General features: G+C 42.4%; 1 protein-coding gene across 2 annotated transcripts in view; it reads right to left on the bottom strand.

Annotated features, from left to right (window-relative positions):
- Positions 1–16,972: 16,972 nt before the first annotated feature.
- The window catches only part of DCLRE1C (DNA cross-link repair 1C), a 37,167-nt gene continuing 35,484 nt past the window's right edge, over positions 16,973–18,655 (bottom strand). For both annotated transcript variants that reach the window (XM_075857380.1, XM_075857379.1), the window contains exon 14: positions 16,973–18,655. This exon is cut by the window's right edge and continues 236 nt beyond it. In XM_075857380.1, coding sequence (XP_075713495.1) covers positions 17,969–18,655 — 687 coding nt within the window. In that variant the 3' untranslated portion in view covers positions 16,973–17,968.

Raw genomic sequence — 18,655 nt, 5'->3', positions numbered from 1 at the left:
TTTCAATACAAGTGTACAGATTATGGGTCACATTAAAGGTGGAAGTTCTGAAATGATTCATCTTGGACTGATTTTGTAACATGACAAAAACTTGGCATTTTAACAGGGGTTTGTAGACTTTTTATATCCGCTGTAGCCATGAGGGCTTGTTTTTTGCAGGACAAGTTGTAGTCTTTCATGGCACCATTTATTGTACCACATAATGTACTGGGAAGCTGAAAAAAAACCAAAACTTATTTGTGGGGTGAAATGGGCAAAAAAGAGCGATTATGCCAATTTTCTCGGGGTCGGGGGGTTTTGTTTTTACGGCATCCATCAAGTGGTAAAAATGACATTCCCCTTATTTTACAGGTTGATACGATTACGGTGAAACCAAATTTATATGGTTTGTTTTCTGTAATACCAGTTTAAAAAAAATAAAACTATTTGCTAAAAAAAAAAAGTTTTGTGTCACCATATTTTGAGAGCCATAACTTTTTTAATTTTCCATCAATTTAGCGGTGTGAGTGCTTAAATATTGCGGGGTGAGCTGTAATTTTCACCGATGACATCTTGAGGTAAATGTGACTTTTTGATCACTTTTATAGTCCATATTTTTGGAGAGCTACTGTGACCACAAAACAGCAATTTGTTTTTTACGGTGTTCACCAAGCGGGTTAGGCTGGGTTCACACGAGCATGTTACATCCGTAAAGGACGGAATGTATTTCGGGCGCAAGTCCTGGACTGAACACACTGCAGGGAGCCGGGCTCCTAGCATCATAGTTATGTACGACGCTAGGAGTCCCTGCCTCTCCGTGGAACTACTGTCCCGTACTGAAAACATGACTACAGTACGGGACAGTTGTCCTCCAGCGAGGCAGGGACTCCTAGCGTTGTACATAACTATGATGCTAGGAGCTCGGCTCCCTGCAGTGTGTTCGGTCCGGGACTTGCGGCCGAAATACGTTCCGTCCTTTACGGACGTAACATGCTCGTGTGAACCCAGCCTTAAACAATGCTACATTGTGATAGTTCAGACTTTTACGGACGCAGTGATACCAGTTGTGTTAACTTTTTTTTTTTTTTTAACATTGCTTTAGGGAAAAAATAGTTGTTTTTTTTTTAAAAATAAAAAACAACTTTATTTAACTAGTCCCTCTAGGGGACTTGAACCAGCGGTTGTTGGAATGCTTGTATGATATACTGCAATACCAACGTATTGCACTACACCGTGATACTGATAGTCTCCTTTGACGCCCGGCTGCCTTATCCCTTAAGATAGCCTTTCTAATAACCATAACCACAGCAAGGAGGCTCCGTGAAATACAAGCTTTATCCAAAAATTAACCGTATGCGAGAATAAACGATTATAGAATTGTGTTAAAACTAGATCACAATTTCCTCCTGTAAGTTGTCTCAGACTTTCATAAGAATCGGGAGATTGTTCTCCCATCACTTTGTCAAAATCACAAAAAGAAAAAGAATTCCACTGTGTGGACATCAGACGAGCAGTCTTACAATATACAGATTGGTGTAGAAATTCGAACCTTCTCATCCAATTTGGGGGAAGGAATAAAGGTCAGAAAACCTCCGAGGCTACCATAGCTAGATGAATTAAAACAAGAAATTTAAGACTGTTATACCCTTGAGGGAAAATCGCTACCACTAAATCCACCACCAGATTCACAGCTTCATCATGGGCGGAGCGGAGAGGAGCCTCCTTAATCCAGATTTGTACTGCAGCTACATGGGCTAGCTCCCTTATCTTTGCAAAGCATTATACGCTAGACCTTTCATCTAATAGAGACTTCGCCTTCGGCCGTAAAGTACTCCAAGCTGTAGTCCCATCCTAAACCGTCTCATTTGGTATTCTCCTAGTGTGCCAGTCATGGGAGATGAAGTGGAAAATAAGAATTAGTCTTACTGGTAATTTGGTTTCCATGAGTCCACCATGATGGCATACATTTGCCAACCCTACTTAGGGTATGTGCACACACACTAATTACGTCCGTAAAGGACGGACGTATTTCGGCCGGAAGACCCGGACCGAACACAGTGCAGGGAGCCGAGCTCCTAGCATCATACTTATGTCCGATGCTAGGAGTCCCTGCCTCGCTGCAGGACAACTGTCCCGTACTGAAAACATGATTACAGTACGGGACAGTTGTCCGGCAGCGAGGCAGGGACTCCTAGCATCGTATATAAGTATGATGCTAGGAGCCCGGCTCCCTGCACTGTGTTCGGTCCGGTACTTGCGGCCGAAATACGTCCGTCAATTACGGACGTAATTAGTGTGTGTGCACATAATAATAATAATAATAATAATCTTTATTTATATAGCGCCAACATATTACGCAGCACTTTACAATTTAGAGGGAACATGAAACAAACAATATCAGACATTACATAGTGACAAAGTTCATTTACAATTCAAACCTGGGGAGTGAGGACCCTGCTCGCAAGAGCTTACAATCTATGAGGACATAAGGGAGACACAAAGTGTAATAGTGTTTGTTCTGTACAATGGTCCGGCCATTTTTATACACATGCGGTGGTAACATAAAGCTGCATGAGCCGGTCACCAGCCAGTATCCGTGTATGACGGACATGAAGAGAAGGAGTGTGAGGGAATCTTATTCTGATGACTAATCTAAATGGAGGGCCATGGAAAGGAGTCAGATTAGGGAATGTTATAGGCCTGTCTAAATAGATGTGTTTTCAGGGCACGTTTAAAACTGTGGATATTGGGAATTAATCTGATTGTCTGGGGTAGCACATTCCAGAGGACGGGTGCAGCACGAGAGAAATCCTGGAGACGGTAGTGGGAGGTTCGGATTATGGAGGATTTTAATCTAAGGTCGTTGGCAGAACGTAGAGCCCGAGTAGGGTGGTAGACAGAGATGAGGGAGGAGATGTAAGGAGGTGCAGCACTGTGGAGAGCTTTGTGGGTGAGAGTAATAAGTTTGAATTTTATTCGGAAGGGGATGGGCAACCAGTGCAGTGACTGGCACAGATTAGAGGCGTTGGTGTAGCGGTTGGTCATAAAGATGAGCCTGGCTGCTGCATTGAGGATAGATTGGAGAGGGGAGAGTTTAGTGAGGGGAAGACCGACTAGTAATGAGTTACAGTAGTCAAGACGAGAGTGAATCAGAGCAACAATGAGAGTTTTGGCAGTTTCCTCCGTAAGAAAAGAGCGGATTCTGGAGATGTTTTTGAGGTGAAAATGACAGGAGCGTGAAAGTGATTGTATGTGAGGAGTAAAGGAAAGATCTGAGTCAAAAATAACCCCGAGACAGCGGGCGTGCTGCTTAGGAGTTATGATAGTGCCACACACAGAGATGGAGACATCAGGTTTAGGGAGGTTAGTAGATGGTGGGAACACAAGGAGCTCAGTTTTAGAAAGATTCAGTTTCAGATAGAGAGAGGACATGATGTTAGAGACAGCGGACAGACAATCACTGGTGTTCTGTATTAGAGCAGGGGTGATGTCACGGGAAGAGGTATATAATTGGGTGTCATCAGCGTAGAGATGGTACTGGAAGCCAAATCTGCTGATGGTTTGTCCAATAGGAGCTGTGTAGAGAGAAAAGAGGAGCGGACCTAGGACTGATCCCTGAGGAACCCCGATATCAAGGGGAAGAGGAGAAGAAGTGGAACCAGCAAATGACACACTGAATGAGCGGTCAGAGAGATAGGAGGAAAACCAAGAGAGAGCCGCGTCCTGGAGGCCAATAGAGTGGAGCATGTTAAGTAGGAGTTTGTGGTCTACAGTGTCAAAGGCTGCAGAGAGATCCAAAAGAATCAGGAGAGAGGATTTACCGTCCGATTTAGCCGCCAAGAGATCATTTGAGACTTTAGTAAGGGCAGTTTCTGTGGAGTGTAGAGTGCGGAAACCAGATTGTAAGGGGTCAAGAATGGAGTTAGCAGAGAGATAGCGGATAAGGCGAGAGTAGACCAAGCGTTCCAGGAGTTTGGAGATGAAGGGCAGATTAGAGACTGGTCGGTAGTTGGCAGCGCTGGATGGGTCAAGTGTTGGTTTTTTCAATAATGGGTTTATAATGGCATGTTTAAAAGCGGAGGGAAAGATACCAGAGGAAAGAGAGAGGTTAAATATTTTAGTCAGGTGACTAGTGACAGCTGGGGAGAGGGACTGGAGGAGGTGTGAGGGGACAGGATCACTAGGGCAGGTAGTAGGACGAGAAGAAGAGAGGAGCCTCGAGACTTCTTCTTCAGTTATTGGGTCAAATGCTGAGAGTGAAGAAGAGGGAGTGCGGGGGGGAAGGGGATCGATGTTACTAGGGGACTGGGAGATAATATCATGCCGGATGTTGTCAATTTTAACTTTAAAATAATTGGCCAGGTCTTCAGCACTGAGATCTGTGATTGGCGTCTGCACTTTAGGACTAAGGAGGGAGTGAAAAGTATCAAAGAGGCGTTTTGGATTATTAGATAGTGTGGAGATGAGAGAAGTGAAGTAGACTTGTTTGGCGCGGTGAAGGGCAGAGTTGTAAGTTTTGAGCATAAATTTGTAATGGAGGAAATCTGCATCCAAATGCGATTTTCTCCACAGTCGTTCGGCACATCTCAAGCACCGCTGAAGAAAGCGGGATTGAGGCGTGTGCCAGGGTTGTCGTCGTCTTTGTCGGGTGGTTCGGAGTGTAGTGGGGGCTGCTTCATCCAATGCATTTTTGAGAGTGTTATTATAAAGTTTGGCAGCCAGATTGGGACAGGAGAGGGAAGAGATAGGGGACAATGAGGACTGTAGACTGTCTATGAGTTTCACAGTGTTAATGGCATGTAGATTTCTGTATGTCTGATACGTAGGGATGACCTGAGGAGGCTGCGAATGATTGATAGTAAAGGAGAGAAGATTGTGGTCAGAAAGCGGGAGAGGAGAGTTAATAAAGTCAGAAACTGAGCAGAGCCGGAAGAAGACCAGGTCAAGTGAATGCCCGTCTTCATGTGTAGGAGAGTTAGTAAGTTGTGACAGACCGAGGGACGAGGTTAAAGATAGAAACTGGGAGGCAGATGAGGAGATTGGGTTATCAATGGGGATGTTGAAGTCACCCATGATGAGAGTGGGTGTTTCAGAGGATAGAAACTGTGGAAGCCAGGCAGCAAAATGATCCAGGAATTGGCGGGGTGAGCCCGGTGGGCGGTAGACAACTGCCACTCGGAGGGGAAAAGGGTGAAAGAGTCTGAGGGTGTGGACTTCAAAAGAGGGAAATGTGAGTGAGGGGACCGGGGGAATGACCTGGAAAGTGCAGTGTGGGGAAAGAAGTATACCTACTCCTCCACCCTGCCTGTTCTCAGTTCTGGGGGCATGAGAGAACTGGAGACCACCATAAGATAGAGCAGCAGGGGAAGCAGTGTCAGACAGGTGTAGCCATGTTTCTGTAAGAGCCAGAAGGTTGAGAGAGTTAGAAAGGAATAAGTCATGAATAAAAGTGAGTTTGTTGCACACGGACCGAGAGTTCCAGAGAGCACAGTTAAAAGAGACAGGAGAAGACATACAAGGAATGGCAAGAAGATTTGCAGGGTTTCTATGTGTGGCAGGTAAGTGGTTGAGCTTGGCAGAAGAAAAGGGAGGCCCAGGGTTGGGAGAGATGTCCCCTGCAGCTAATAGCAGGAGAATGGAGAGAGACAGCAGATGGTTCTGTGATTTATGAGAGTGATTTTTATGTTGGGCAGTGGGATGAGATGGGTTAAGTTGACTGAGGAAAGTGAATAGTGAATGGGAGCTGTACATGGGCGAGGCAAGGAGAGAGGGACTGATGTAGACTGTTTTTGGGCAAGTCTTAAATGGGCGATAGGATTGAAAACCAAGTGCAGCTATAATGATGAGAGCGGTGGCAAACATGTTTGTTTACAGATAGTTAGAAATCTAATATTGAGAGTGTGGGCTAGTTTGTCTGGTTTGGTAATGCAGCTTACCTGTCACTGACCCTGTGCAACTGCCATGTATAACTGCCAGGACACTTTGACAGTATGACACTTAGACAGAGATGACTTCTGCCGTCGTGCCCCCCTGCACGACGATCAAACACTTTGACAAAACTTTGAGATAACATTAGACTATATAGCAAGACAGGAAAGCAGAGTACCATAAAATAAAAGTTTCAGCTTTTTGAAATGCAGCTACAGCAGGGATGAGGTTCATGCAGGAATGAAATGGATTATATACCATAAAATAAAAGTTTCAGCTTTTTGAAATGCAGCTACAGCAGGGATGAGGTTCATGCAGGAATGAAATGGATTATATACCATAAAATAAAAGTTTCAGCTTTTTGAAATGCAGCTACAGCAGGGATGAGGTTCATGTAGGAATGAAATGGATTATATACCATAAAATAAAAGTTTCAGCTTTTTGAAATGCAGCTACAGCAGGGATGAGGTTCATGCAGGAATGAAATGGATTATATACCATAAAATAAAAGTTTCAGCTTTTTGAAATGCAGCTACAGCAGGGATGAGGTTCATGCAGGAATGAAATGGATTATATACCATAAAATAAAAGTTTCAGCTTTTTGAAATGCAGCTACAGCAGGGATGAGGTTCATGCAGGAATGAAATGGATTATATACCATAAAATAAAAGTTTCAGCTTTTTGAAATGCAGCTACAGCAGGGATGAGGTTCATGCAGGAATGAAATGGATTATATACCATAAAATAAAAGTTTCAGCTTTTTGAAATGCAGCTACAGCAGGGATGAGGTTCATGCAGGAATGAAATGGATTATATACCATAAAATAAAAGTTTCAGCTTTTTGAAATGCAGCTACAGCAGGGATGAGGTTCATGTGACTTCAACATACTAAAAGAATCTGGTGGGGCCTTTAAACCTCTCTTAGTTCCTGACCCTACAGAGGTCAAGGTGTCATCCTCCTAGTTTGCCGTCGTGGTAGACTCATGGAAACCAAATTAACGGTAAGACTAAGGCTGGGTTCACACGAGCACATTAACGTCCGTGATGGACGGACGTATTTCGGCCGGAAGTCCCGGACCGAACATAGTGCAGGGAGCCGGGCTCCTAGCATCGTACTTATGTACGATGCTAAGAGTCCCTGCCTCGCTGCGGGACAACTGTCCCATACTGTAATCATGTTTTCAGTACGGGACAGTAGTTCCACGGAGAAGCAGTGACTCCTAGCATCGTACATAACTATGATACTAGGAGCCCGGCTCCCCGCACTGAGTTAGGTCTTGGACTTCCGGCCGAAATACGTCCGTCCATTACGGACGTTAATGTGCTTGTGTGAACCCAGACTCAATCTTATTTTTTTTGCAGATTGCGCTGGACCGTTTTGACTACGTCGTAGATTTGTTGGACTACTTCGATGATGTAAGCTTTTTTTTTTTTTTAAATATAAAATGGTTACCCAGGGTGTTGTGTGGGAGTTTTTATTTCAATGAAAGTATTCACGCATGGAAAAAATTGTGGTAAAAACGCATGCATTTTTCGATGTGGTTTTCGGCCACGCGGGAAAAGTGTGGCAAAACCGCACTGTGTGAATATACCCTTTTGCCCTGTTCACACAGTTTGTTGCAGGCAGAAAAAAAATCTGCCTCAGAATTCCTTCAGTAATTTTGAGGCAGATTTTGAACTGCCTGCGCTTTTTTGTCCGCGGGCTTCGCAGCAGTTTTTGCCTGCGACCATTGAAGCTAACGCAAGGTCCACAGGCAAAAAAAACGCCATGAAAAACAATCGGAAACGAGCGCCGCAGGTTTTTTCAGCCTCCCACTAATTTAAATAGGTGGTCAGAGGCCGAAGCCGCTGCAGGAAAGGACACACCATTTTTTTTTCCCCACGAGAGGCCAAAAGCCGCCCAGAAAGAAGACACTTCTGCCTCACATTGAAATCAATGCAGGGCGATTTCAGGGGCTTTATGGCGCTGATTCCAACTCGGTTTCTGCGTCAAAATCCGCACCAAAAAACTGTGTGAACAGGGAGTTATGTCTGTTTTTTTTAATAGTTTATTAGCGCCTTAGTAATGGCAGTTGTCCGTTTGATGACGTCCATTACTAAGGCGAGGCTTACTGTTAGCCACTAAAAATAAAAAAAAGGCTAGCACAAACCTCCCATTATTAGCCCAGTACCCACCACCACCAGAGGTGCCAGGAAGAGTTTGGTACAATCCAGTGCCCATCTGTAGTGATGGTCGGGCAGGCTGTTATTATTAGGCTGGGAAGGGCCAAAAGCAGTGGACCTTCCCACCCTGGTAATGTCAACCATCTGCTGCTTTATTGTATCTGTCTGGTTATGAAATGGGGGGAACCCACATAATTTTCGTCAATTATTTATTTAATAAGGGTGGGAAGGGACACTATTTTTGGCCCTTCTCAGTCTCAGAATACCAGCCTGCAGCCGCCCCAGTGCCCTACCATCACTTCAGATAGTCTTATACTGGATTGTACCCGGCTATTCCTGCTAGCAGTGGGTACCGGGGTAATAATGGGGGGTTACTGCTAGCCTTTTTTACTGGCTAACACTAAGCCCCACCTTAGTAATAGACGCGTCAAACAGACAACTCCTGTTACTAAGGCACCAATAAAAAATAAAAAAAAAACAGGCAGAAAATATATTTTTATTAAAATAAAAACTCATTGACTGTTTTATTTAAAAAAACAAACATAGATCATCACAGTAGTTCACCAAATCTACGACTTAGTCCAATAGGTCCAGCGGAACCGGCAAAAAAAATAATAATACAAAAGGTAGTTGTATGAAAAAGAAAAATTTATACTCACCTACAGCAGACTTGTAGTTTCTATTGCGGCGCAGGGGAGAAGACAGGTCAATGAACTCTAGTTTCTATTGTGGGGTATTTTGTTCCCTGTGAAAATAAGAAATTTTGATGAAAAATCACATCTTATTGGAAAAAATTGTGCACCCATTTGTTGCCCAATTTCTCCTGAGTGCAGCAATACCTCATCTGTGGCGATAAACTGCCGTTTGGGCCCACGGGAGGCCTCAGAAGGGAAGGAGCGCTGTGTGTTCTTTGTAGTGCAGATTTTGCTGGATTGGTTTTCGAGTGCCATGTCGCATTTGCAGAACCCCAGAGGTATCAAAGCAATGGAAACCAGTGACCCCATTTTGGAAACTACACCCCTCAAGGAATTCATTTATGGGTGTTGTGACCATTTAGACCCCACAGTTTTTTCACAGAATTTATTTGAATTGGGCTGGAAATTAAGAAAAATTTAATTTTTTCCAATAAGATCTAGTTTTGGCTCAAAATTTCTTATTTTCACAAGGAATAAAATACACCATTTTGTTGCCCAATTTGTCCTGAGTGCGGCAAAACCCCATTTGTGGTGATAAACTGCCGTTTGGGCCCATGGGAGGGCTCAGAAGGAAAGGACCACCATTTGGCCTACTGGGGATTTTCTGGTGCGAAGTCATGTATGCAGAAGCCCCTGAGGTACCAGTACAGTTCAAGCCTCTGAGAAGTGACCCCGTTTTAAAAACGACACCCCTTAAGGCATTCATCTAGAGGTGTAGAGAGCATTTTGACCGGAGACATACACCCCATAAACTGTAATGTGTGTTCTCCCGGGTATGGCAATACCCTCAATGTGGCTGTTATCAGCTGCCTAGGCACACAGCAGGGCTCAGAAGGGAAAGATGAGGGGGGATAAGCTGTGCAGAGTACATCAGGGTAAGTAAAACTGCGCCCATACAAACCTATTGGTACATTCAGGAAAGACCTGTCAAAATACATGTGAGATCAATATGTGGATCATGTATAGACAGGACAATGTGTACGCCAAGTAACCTTGGTGCATTGACCCTATGAGTTAACACAAAAACCTATAGGGTTGAGGGTTCAATTAACACATAACAATGTGGTATAGAGAAAAATACAAACTTTATTCACAAAAAATATATAACAATGTAAATTAAAAGATGAGTCATGCAGAGCATAGACAAGGCGTCGCTCATTGCAGGAAGGGTATATACACACACTATGTGATGCATGGGTATAGAAAAATAAATAAATAAATGAAGTAATAGTACAAACTATTCTATATCGACAGTTGAACCCAAACTGAAGCGATTGCTGATAACACATAAGATAAGGTAGCCATGCCTGGAAGCATTCAGCCTGGGAACATGAAAAATAGCTGTTTACATACCCATATGGTGAAGCCTGCTGGAGAGAGACGCCAGACCCGACGCGCGTTTCGGGTCTGGCGTCTCTCTCCAGCAGGCTTCACCATATGGGTATGTAAACAGCTATTTTTCATGTTCCCAGGCTGAATGCTTCCAGGCATGGCTACCTTATCTTATGTGTTATCAGCAATCGCTTCAGTTTGGGTTCAACTGTCGATATAGAATAGTTTGTACTATTACTTCATTTATTTATTTATTTTTCTATACCCATGCATCACATAGTGTGTGTATATACCCTTCCTGCAATGAGCGACGCCTTGTCTATGCTCTGCATGACTCATCTTTTAATTTACATTGTTATATATTTTTTGTGAATAAAGTTTGTATTTTTCTCTATACCACATTGTTATGTGTTAATTGAACCCTCAACCCTATAGGTTTTTAAGTAAAACTGCGGTAGATTAAAAATCAAGGGATGTATGATAAATTTTAAAACACTTTCATACAGAGCCCTGGTTTTTCGGGACACGTGTCACATTGATATATTGTGTCCTCCCTTATCCCCCTCTTATAGCAGACACTGCACCTCTTTTGACATTTTTCCCTTCTTGCTGGTTTGGGGAACTTCTCCTGGAAAGTGTTGCCTGGTACGATGCGTGTGGCCTTTCTTCCAGAAGTACTGGGTGCCCCTAAAGATTAGGTTTTTGATTACCACCTCTTGAAATTCCAGGAAAGTTCCCCTCTGGCCTGCACATCGACGTAGCACATACACCTTGTACAATGCCATCTGTATGATGTGCACGGCCAGCTTCTTATCCCACACCGCATGTAGCTGTAGGGCTTCAGGACTTGATCTGACAAGTCCACCCCTCCCATGTACCTATTGTAGTCCAGGATGCAGTCTATTTTGGGGGTCTCTGTACTGGTACCTCTTACTGGTACATGGGTACTGGAGTGGCCATGTATTGTTGTCAATACAAGGACATCTCTCTTGTACTTGACACACAATATGTTGCTGCTAGAATGTGCCCTGCTCTCACCCCTTCTGAGAGTTTGCCCAAGCAGAGTCTTAGGGAGGCCCCTCAGATTTCTTCTAGCAAGGCCGCATGCCTCAGTACTTCTGGAAGCGAGGCACTTGAAGAGTGGGACGCTGGTATAAAAATTATCCAGGTAGAGGTGGTAACCCTGGTCCAGCAGTGGGTGCACCAAATCCCACACAACTTTTGCATTAACTCACAGTAAGGGGGGGGGGCATTCTGGGGGCTGAATACTGGTATCCTTCCCTTCATATATCCTAAATTTGTAGGTATACCCTGATGCACTCGCGCACTTCTTATACGTCTTCACGCCATACCTTGCCCTCTTAGGCTGGGTTCACACGACCATGCTACGTCCATCATGGACGTAACGTATTTCGGCCGCAAGTCCCGGACCGAACACAGTGCAGGGAGCCGGGCTCCTAGCATCATAGTTATGTACGATGCTAGGAGTCCCTGCCTCTCCGTGGAACTACTGGCCCGTACTGAAAACATGATTACAGTACGGGACAGTTCTCCTGCAGCGAGGCAGGGACTCCTAGCATCGTACATAAGTATGATGCTAGGAGTATAGCTCCCTGCACTGTGTTCGGTCCGGGACTTGCGGCCGAAATACGTTCCGTCCATTACGGACGTAACATGGTAGTGTGAACCCAGCCTTACTCGGCAGGTACTGGCGGATTTGAAGCCTCCCTTTAAAATGTACCAGGTCCTCATCAACAGAAATACACTTCTCAGGGGTGTATGCTTGGGACAACCGGGCACTGAAATGGTCTAATAGGGGTCTCCATTTATACAAACGGTCAAAACTGGGGTCATCTAGGGGTTATATCAGTATAATGTAAGAAGCGAAGTATTGCCTCATTTGTTTTGTTTTTTTAGGTACCAGTTCAGTTCTGAAGTTGCTTTGAAGGGCCCATATATTAGAAACCCCTATCAAACACCCCATTTTAGAAACTAGACCCCTCAAAGTATTCACAACAGCATTTAGAAAGTTTATTAACCCTTTAGGTGTTTCACAGGAATTTAAAGCAAAGTAGAGGTGAAATTTACATTTATTTTTTGTCAGAAAATCCTTTTTATTCAATTTTTTTCGGTAAAATCGAAGGTTTTACCAGAGAAATGCAACTCAATACTTATTGCCCAGGTTCTTCAGTTTTGAGAAATATCGCACATGTGGCCCTAGTGTGGTAAAGGACTGAAGCACCGACCTCCGTAGCAAAGGAGCACCTAGTGGATTTTGAGGCCTCCTTTTTATTAGGCACCATGTCCGGTTTGAAGAGGTTTTGTGGTGCCAAAACAGTGGAAAACCCCCAAAAGTGACCCTATTTTGGAAACTAGACCCCTTGATGAATTCATTGTAGTTTTCATGGGGTGGATGTGACTTTTTAATAAATTTGTATTCTATTTTTAAGAGGCGTGGTGACTAAAAACCAGCAATTCTACTATTGTTTTTTTTATTCTATTATTTTTTTTTACAGCGTTCACCGTGCGCTATAAATGACATATACACTTTATTCTGCAGGGAGATAAGATTAGTGATACCCTATGTTTATAGTTTTTTTTTATGTCTTATGGCATTTGCACAATAAAATGCTTTTAGTAAAAAATAATTTACTTTTCGTGTTACCTTGTTCTAAGAGCTATAACTTTTTTATTTTTCCATCAAGAAAGCCGTGTGAGGACTTGCATTTTGCATAACAAACTGTAGTTTCGATCAGTACCATTTTTGGGTACACGCGACTTTTTGATGTCTTTTTATTCCATTTGTTGGGAGGTGAAGTGACCAAACAATTGTGATTCTGGTATGGTTTATTATTTTCTTTTATGGCATTCACCACGCAGGATAAATAACAAAATAATTTTGGAGTTCAGGCCATTATGGACGCGGTGGTACCAAATCTGTATAGTTTGTTTATTTATTTTTATTAATAATAAAGGACTGATAAGGGAAAAAGGAGGATTTTTACTTTTGTTACTTTTATTTTCTTATTTTTACACAACTTTTTTTTGCTTTATTACTCTGTCCCACTAGGGGACTTGAGGCCCTGATCGCAATTCTAATATACTGCACTACATGCATTGCAGTGCAGTGCATTAGAGCTGTCAGCTTCCTGCTGACAGCAAGCATAATCTAGGCTTCTGTAGATGGCATAGCCGGACGCCATTGTTAGGCGGCCGGTTGCTATAGCAACCATCGCTGCCCGCTATCATGTAGCGGGCCGTCGATGGTGGTTTAACCCCTAAGAAGCCGCGATCGCTATTGAACGCAGCTTTTAATCAGCGGGGACGCAGGAATCGGTCCCCGCTATAGGAGCTGCGGCAACTGCTGTACGAGACAGCAGCTGTCACAGCTCCTGTATGTGTCGGGACGACGGCTGAAATGGCCGTTCCTCCCTTGACGTACTATTCGGTCATGGAGCCCGGACGCTATGGTTACCTTGACAGAATAGTAAGTCAGTGAGCGCAAAGGGGTAAAATAACGGGCAGCACACTGACCCATGTAATTCAAAGGGGGCTATTTACACATCCGATTTGTTTCACGGAACGTGTCTGTTGCAAGAAGCTCACAGCATGCCCTATACTGGTCTGTTTTTGCAGACCAGACTTGCCCAGTAAAGTCTATAAGTGCGTGACAAATAAGACTGCACACAAACAACATCCAGGTGTTGTCCGTTTTTTACAGATAAGTAGCTAAAAAAAATAAATAGTGAAACCTGAAAGTGCTTAGAGGAGAAAGAATGAGAACACCGACATTCCTATGGATTAGAAATGGTTTGTTTTTATTCAGATGCAAATCAGACACACAAGTGTGAATAAGGCCTTAGGGTTAGGAAAGGAAGTGGAAGCTGAAATCACACCCACATGCTGCAGCAAATGGCGGCACGATTTTGCCGGTAAAAACAGTGAACAGAAAATAAACGTGCAGCCATTCGCTGCCACATGTATGCTTAGTTTCGGCCGTCGCTCCATATGTTCTCACCCTAAAAAAAATAAAAAAAAATCTAGGTCTGTAGCTATTAACAAATTCGGGACAAAGCCATTTTTGCTTTTAAGTTTTTCACACCCTGCATTCCAAGACCCATAACTTTATTTTTCCCTTTGAGGCCCCATGCACACAACCGTATTTTTCGCTCCTGTAAATACGGGTCCTTTGTCACGTTTTTAACCCGTATTTACAGACCAGTACCCATAAATACGGGTCCGTTGTCATCTGTATTCCACCCGTATTTACGGGCCCGTAGAAAAAAAAAAATTTTTTAAAAAGGGGCTGGAAATTATGCAGACAGTGCACTAACGTCACCTAGCAACGCTCCTTTAATTACGGGTGCACACACATAGCCACCCGTAATTACGGGAGCCCCATAGACTTCTATAGGCCTGCCCGTGCCGTATATACAGCCTGAAATAGGACATATTTTATATTTTTCAACAGCCCGGTACCCGGGAAGGTACCTGTGGCCAATAGAAGTCTATGGGTCCGTAATTACAGCCCGTAATTATAGGCGTTTTTACAGTCGTGTGCATGGGGCCTAATGGAGTGGTGTGAAGACTTATTTTTTGTGGGAGGAGTTGTAGTTTATATTGCCATATTTAAACTGCCATATAATCTACTGGGATACAGAAAAAAATAAATAAATGTGGGGTGGAATTGGAAAAAAAAAAAAAAGTGTTTCCTCCATTGTTTTTTGGGTTTAGTTTTTTTATATATATATTATAGACTACTTTTTCAAAGAAAAAAAAAATCTGTTTGTTAAAAAAATAAAAATATTTTGTTTCAACACATTCTGAGTCATAACTTTTGTCAGTTGAGCGGTATGGGGGCTTATTTTTTGTGGGACGAGCAGTAGTTTTTATTGGTACCATTTTTTTAAATTTTCTACATTGTTTTGGAGGAAAAATTGGGGTTAATTTTAATATTTTTTTTTCACTACTGAAACTTTATTAAACTTAACAGGTAGGGCTTAACAGAGTCAGATCTTGGGCTTAGCAGAGGCACCCCGCGATCTGATCATGGGGGGCCGTCGGAGTGGGCTGCCCCATTTAGCGGCTTAGATGCCGTGGACGCTATTGACGAGTGAGCCTACTCTGCACCCCCCCCCCCCCCCAGGATGTGCAGTTACATCCAGGTGCACAAAGAGGTTAAGGGAGGACAATTTCTTAGGGATAATCATGTGGTATAAAAAAAATGCTGCAAAACAACTGAGATTTGACCATTGGGCTGCCATTAGTGGTTTGCAGGTCTTAGACATTTAGGATCAGCACAAAGTTGTGAGTAGAATATTGAAAGTTTGTGGAAAGAATAAAAAACAATTTTGGGAAGTTTAAATTAGTAGAATTTTCCAGTTTTTATTTCAGGGAAATGTGCTTTAGGGCTTATTCATATTTCTGATCAGAAATACAGGTTTTTGTTTTTAAATAAAAAAGCCGGTGCCAAAAGATTTAAGTGTTTTTATCCGCATTTCCACTTTCTTTTAAAATACGCAGCACGGTCATGCCCAGTGTTGCAGACTTTCTGGAAAGCTATTTTTTACATTTATGCAATAGTCGAGAATTCTCCTATCATACCAACTCCTCAAGTGGCTCTTTTGTCTTTGATCCCTGGCCCTTTGCCAAGCATAAAGAAGGCTCTCCTGAGACACTTCTTGACTGCGGCCCAAACAGTCATTCCTAGACACTGGAAGTCTACTATACCGCCTAAGATTGGTGAATGGGTGGTTGAGATGGACCTTTTGTGTCGAATGGAATCTCTTGTAGCGGAAGACAGCGATCACTCTGATAGTTATGTCTCTTTGGTTTGCATGGTCCTCCTTCAAATCCGGTCCGCGCTTTGCTGAATGGCTGAGCTGAACACCAACTTCTTTATAGTATGGCTCAAGCGACCCAAGTGCAGACGCGCCTTTCATCTGGGAAGGTGAATGACCTTTCTTCCCTTAGTCCATCCTTACTTTTTCATCTCATATCTAACATTACAAAAATAGCTCTTTCCGCTTTGCTCCTTTCCCTTAATTCTACACCTCTTCCCTTAAGTCTCCTGTCCTTCCCTCCCTTCTTTTTCTCTGCTCAATGATTTCTATGTAACTCAAGCACATTATTTTTGTCATGACTTTATAATTTGCGGATGCCTGTTTCGTACATTATCAATCACATGATATATGCCTGATTTTGTTTTGATGTTTCGGTATATCTGTATTCCCGACGTGAGTACTGCCACGCTTAATGTTTTGTATACATCTTGTTATGTAAATTTGACTTGTTTTTTGTGTATCTGAAAAATTCTACAATAAAAACTAGATTATGGAAAAAAAAAATATGCAGCAAGTTCCAATAAATCTGTACTTCCATTTTTAGTCCGTAGCAGTCAATAAGTTGGAATTAAAAATGCATGTTCTGTTTTTACATAGTTTACATGTATTTGTTCTATTTTTTTTTACATATGTATTTTAGCAACATTACAAAAAAACTTCATAAAGCTGAAAAATGGACAACTTAACAAAATACAGAACAAAAATGGATATCATAATAGAACAAATTGTAAATAAAAACAAAACCCTGTGTTGCACATCCATATGTGACCATTGCGTGTTGTGCCTCATTCACACTGCAGTTTTGCTGCAATGTTTTTTATTTATATATTATGCTAGGTAGCAGGAGTGCATCATAAACAAAGGCAAAGTATAAATTAGGTTTCTTTTTTTTTTTTTTTTTTTAAGCGTTCACAATTATCTCCCTACTCTGCTATACAGATATTGATTTTGATGTTTTTACATAATAAAATACTCACCGTTAAGGCCCCATGCACACGATACTTAATATATCTGAAAACACAGACGCAGTGGTAACATAGCTTAAACCTTTTTTTTTATTAAAGTATTTATAAAAGGAGAGCATCCAAAAAGGTCTTCACAAATGATAATGTGATATAAAAGGAGTACAAACCGCAAATATGTGCCATTATGTAAACTTTTACCGATTTACTTGTCCCCATGCTGCTTTTTGGTGAACAGGAGGTAGTTGACTCCAGGTTTGGATGGAGTTTATGGATAACATAGTTGGCAGGAATGCTAGAACCCACTCTCATGTTTATTTGTGTATAGCTTAATCAAAACTTGTGCCATAGGAGTTCTCAATTCTGGAGTTATGAAATCCCATTCTCACAATGCAGTTGAAAATTTTCAGTGTAATTTTTCCTCTTTTTGTTGACTTGAAATTAATAAGTCAATTTTCTTATTGGTAAGGACTGATAAAAGCAAAGTAGTGCATTCATAGAGGTAATGTTGTTTTAGTCCTTGTTATTAACTCAAATAAAATTATTTCACACATTGAAAGAAAAACAAATTGCAGTCATATGTCCATGAGGCTTATTCACACTGCTCAATGCGTTCACTGACATTCAGCTACGTCTCTCTCTGCAGAAGAGATCACAGACCACTCCTGCAGGGCCGAGAGAGCACGAAATGGACAGTCATAAGGATAGTGCCATCTGTGCCTCCTGCATCGCTCTATCTTAGCAGCCAGCTAATGGATCTGCTTTCCTCCCAGAAACTTGAGAAAAGGAAAAATTGCGTTCTGAAGATCACTAAAATCTCAAGTGATGCCCAAGACCCATACCGCCGTTTGCTGGACATTATTTTTATATGTGCAGAAATTGCTCCTAAACTGGTCCGACAGTGTTGCTGGCTGCTAGATTTACTATCTTTCAGGCCTGGACAATTTTTTATTTATTTATTTGGTTCGAGTTGAAGGGAAATAGCAGCATGGAATGTTAAAGCGATATAAATAATCTTATACTTAGAATAGCTAGAGAATGGATGATTTGTAGGGAAGTCTACAATTCACTTTTGTATAGCTCCTGTGATGACATCCCCTGTGGCCAGGCGTTCGTACAGATAGTGCAGTTTTTCAGGTTGAGGCTGCTCAGCTCCAGGTGTTGATGGGATCTCAAAGTCAGAAGAACTCTGTGAGTCTGCTCTACCATCAGCACAAAGTATTGTTTGATCCCCTGTTTGTACACACAAGTTACAATCTCTGTTTCCACTTGTTCCTCTCCATTCTCCATTAACGTCTGCTTGTTCTCCTTCTGGATCGGAATTTCCAGTCTGTGCGGTCCCTGAAATAGTTGTGAAAAGAGAAGTACTTTTATTCATACAGTGCAGTTCAGCAGCTCTACGTTCTTGAGAGGACAGCAGCACAGTATCCGCCTGACTGTCCCATCCTTGGCTACCTTGCTCAGAAATGTGGGTTGACTGAGAGGAATTTACAGAGGATATATGAGTTGAATCATCGGAGTCACTGATAAGTTTTGGGGACTGAGAATTTTTCTCCCTCTCCTCCTCAGAAGTTTCAGGATTGTGTTCACTGTCTCCTTCAGCAGAAGGAGTATTAAAGAAAAAATTCCACTGAGGCAAAACATTATCTGCTGTTGTAGCGGCTGCTGGTGATGAACATTCTTCAGGCAGTCTATTTATTTCATGATCGGTGGATTCTGATGGTGCCCTTGCATCTGCTATTTTAATCTCATC

This window comes from Rhinoderma darwinii, chromosome 3, assembly GCF_050947455.1.
Source record: "Rhinoderma darwinii isolate aRhiDar2 chromosome 3, aRhiDar2.hap1, whole genome shotgun sequence".
NCBI classification, from domain to species: Eukaryota; Metazoa; Chordata; class Amphibia; order Anura; family Rhinodermatidae; genus Rhinoderma; species Rhinoderma darwinii.
This window is presented reverse-complemented; position numbering and strand designations above follow the sequence as displayed.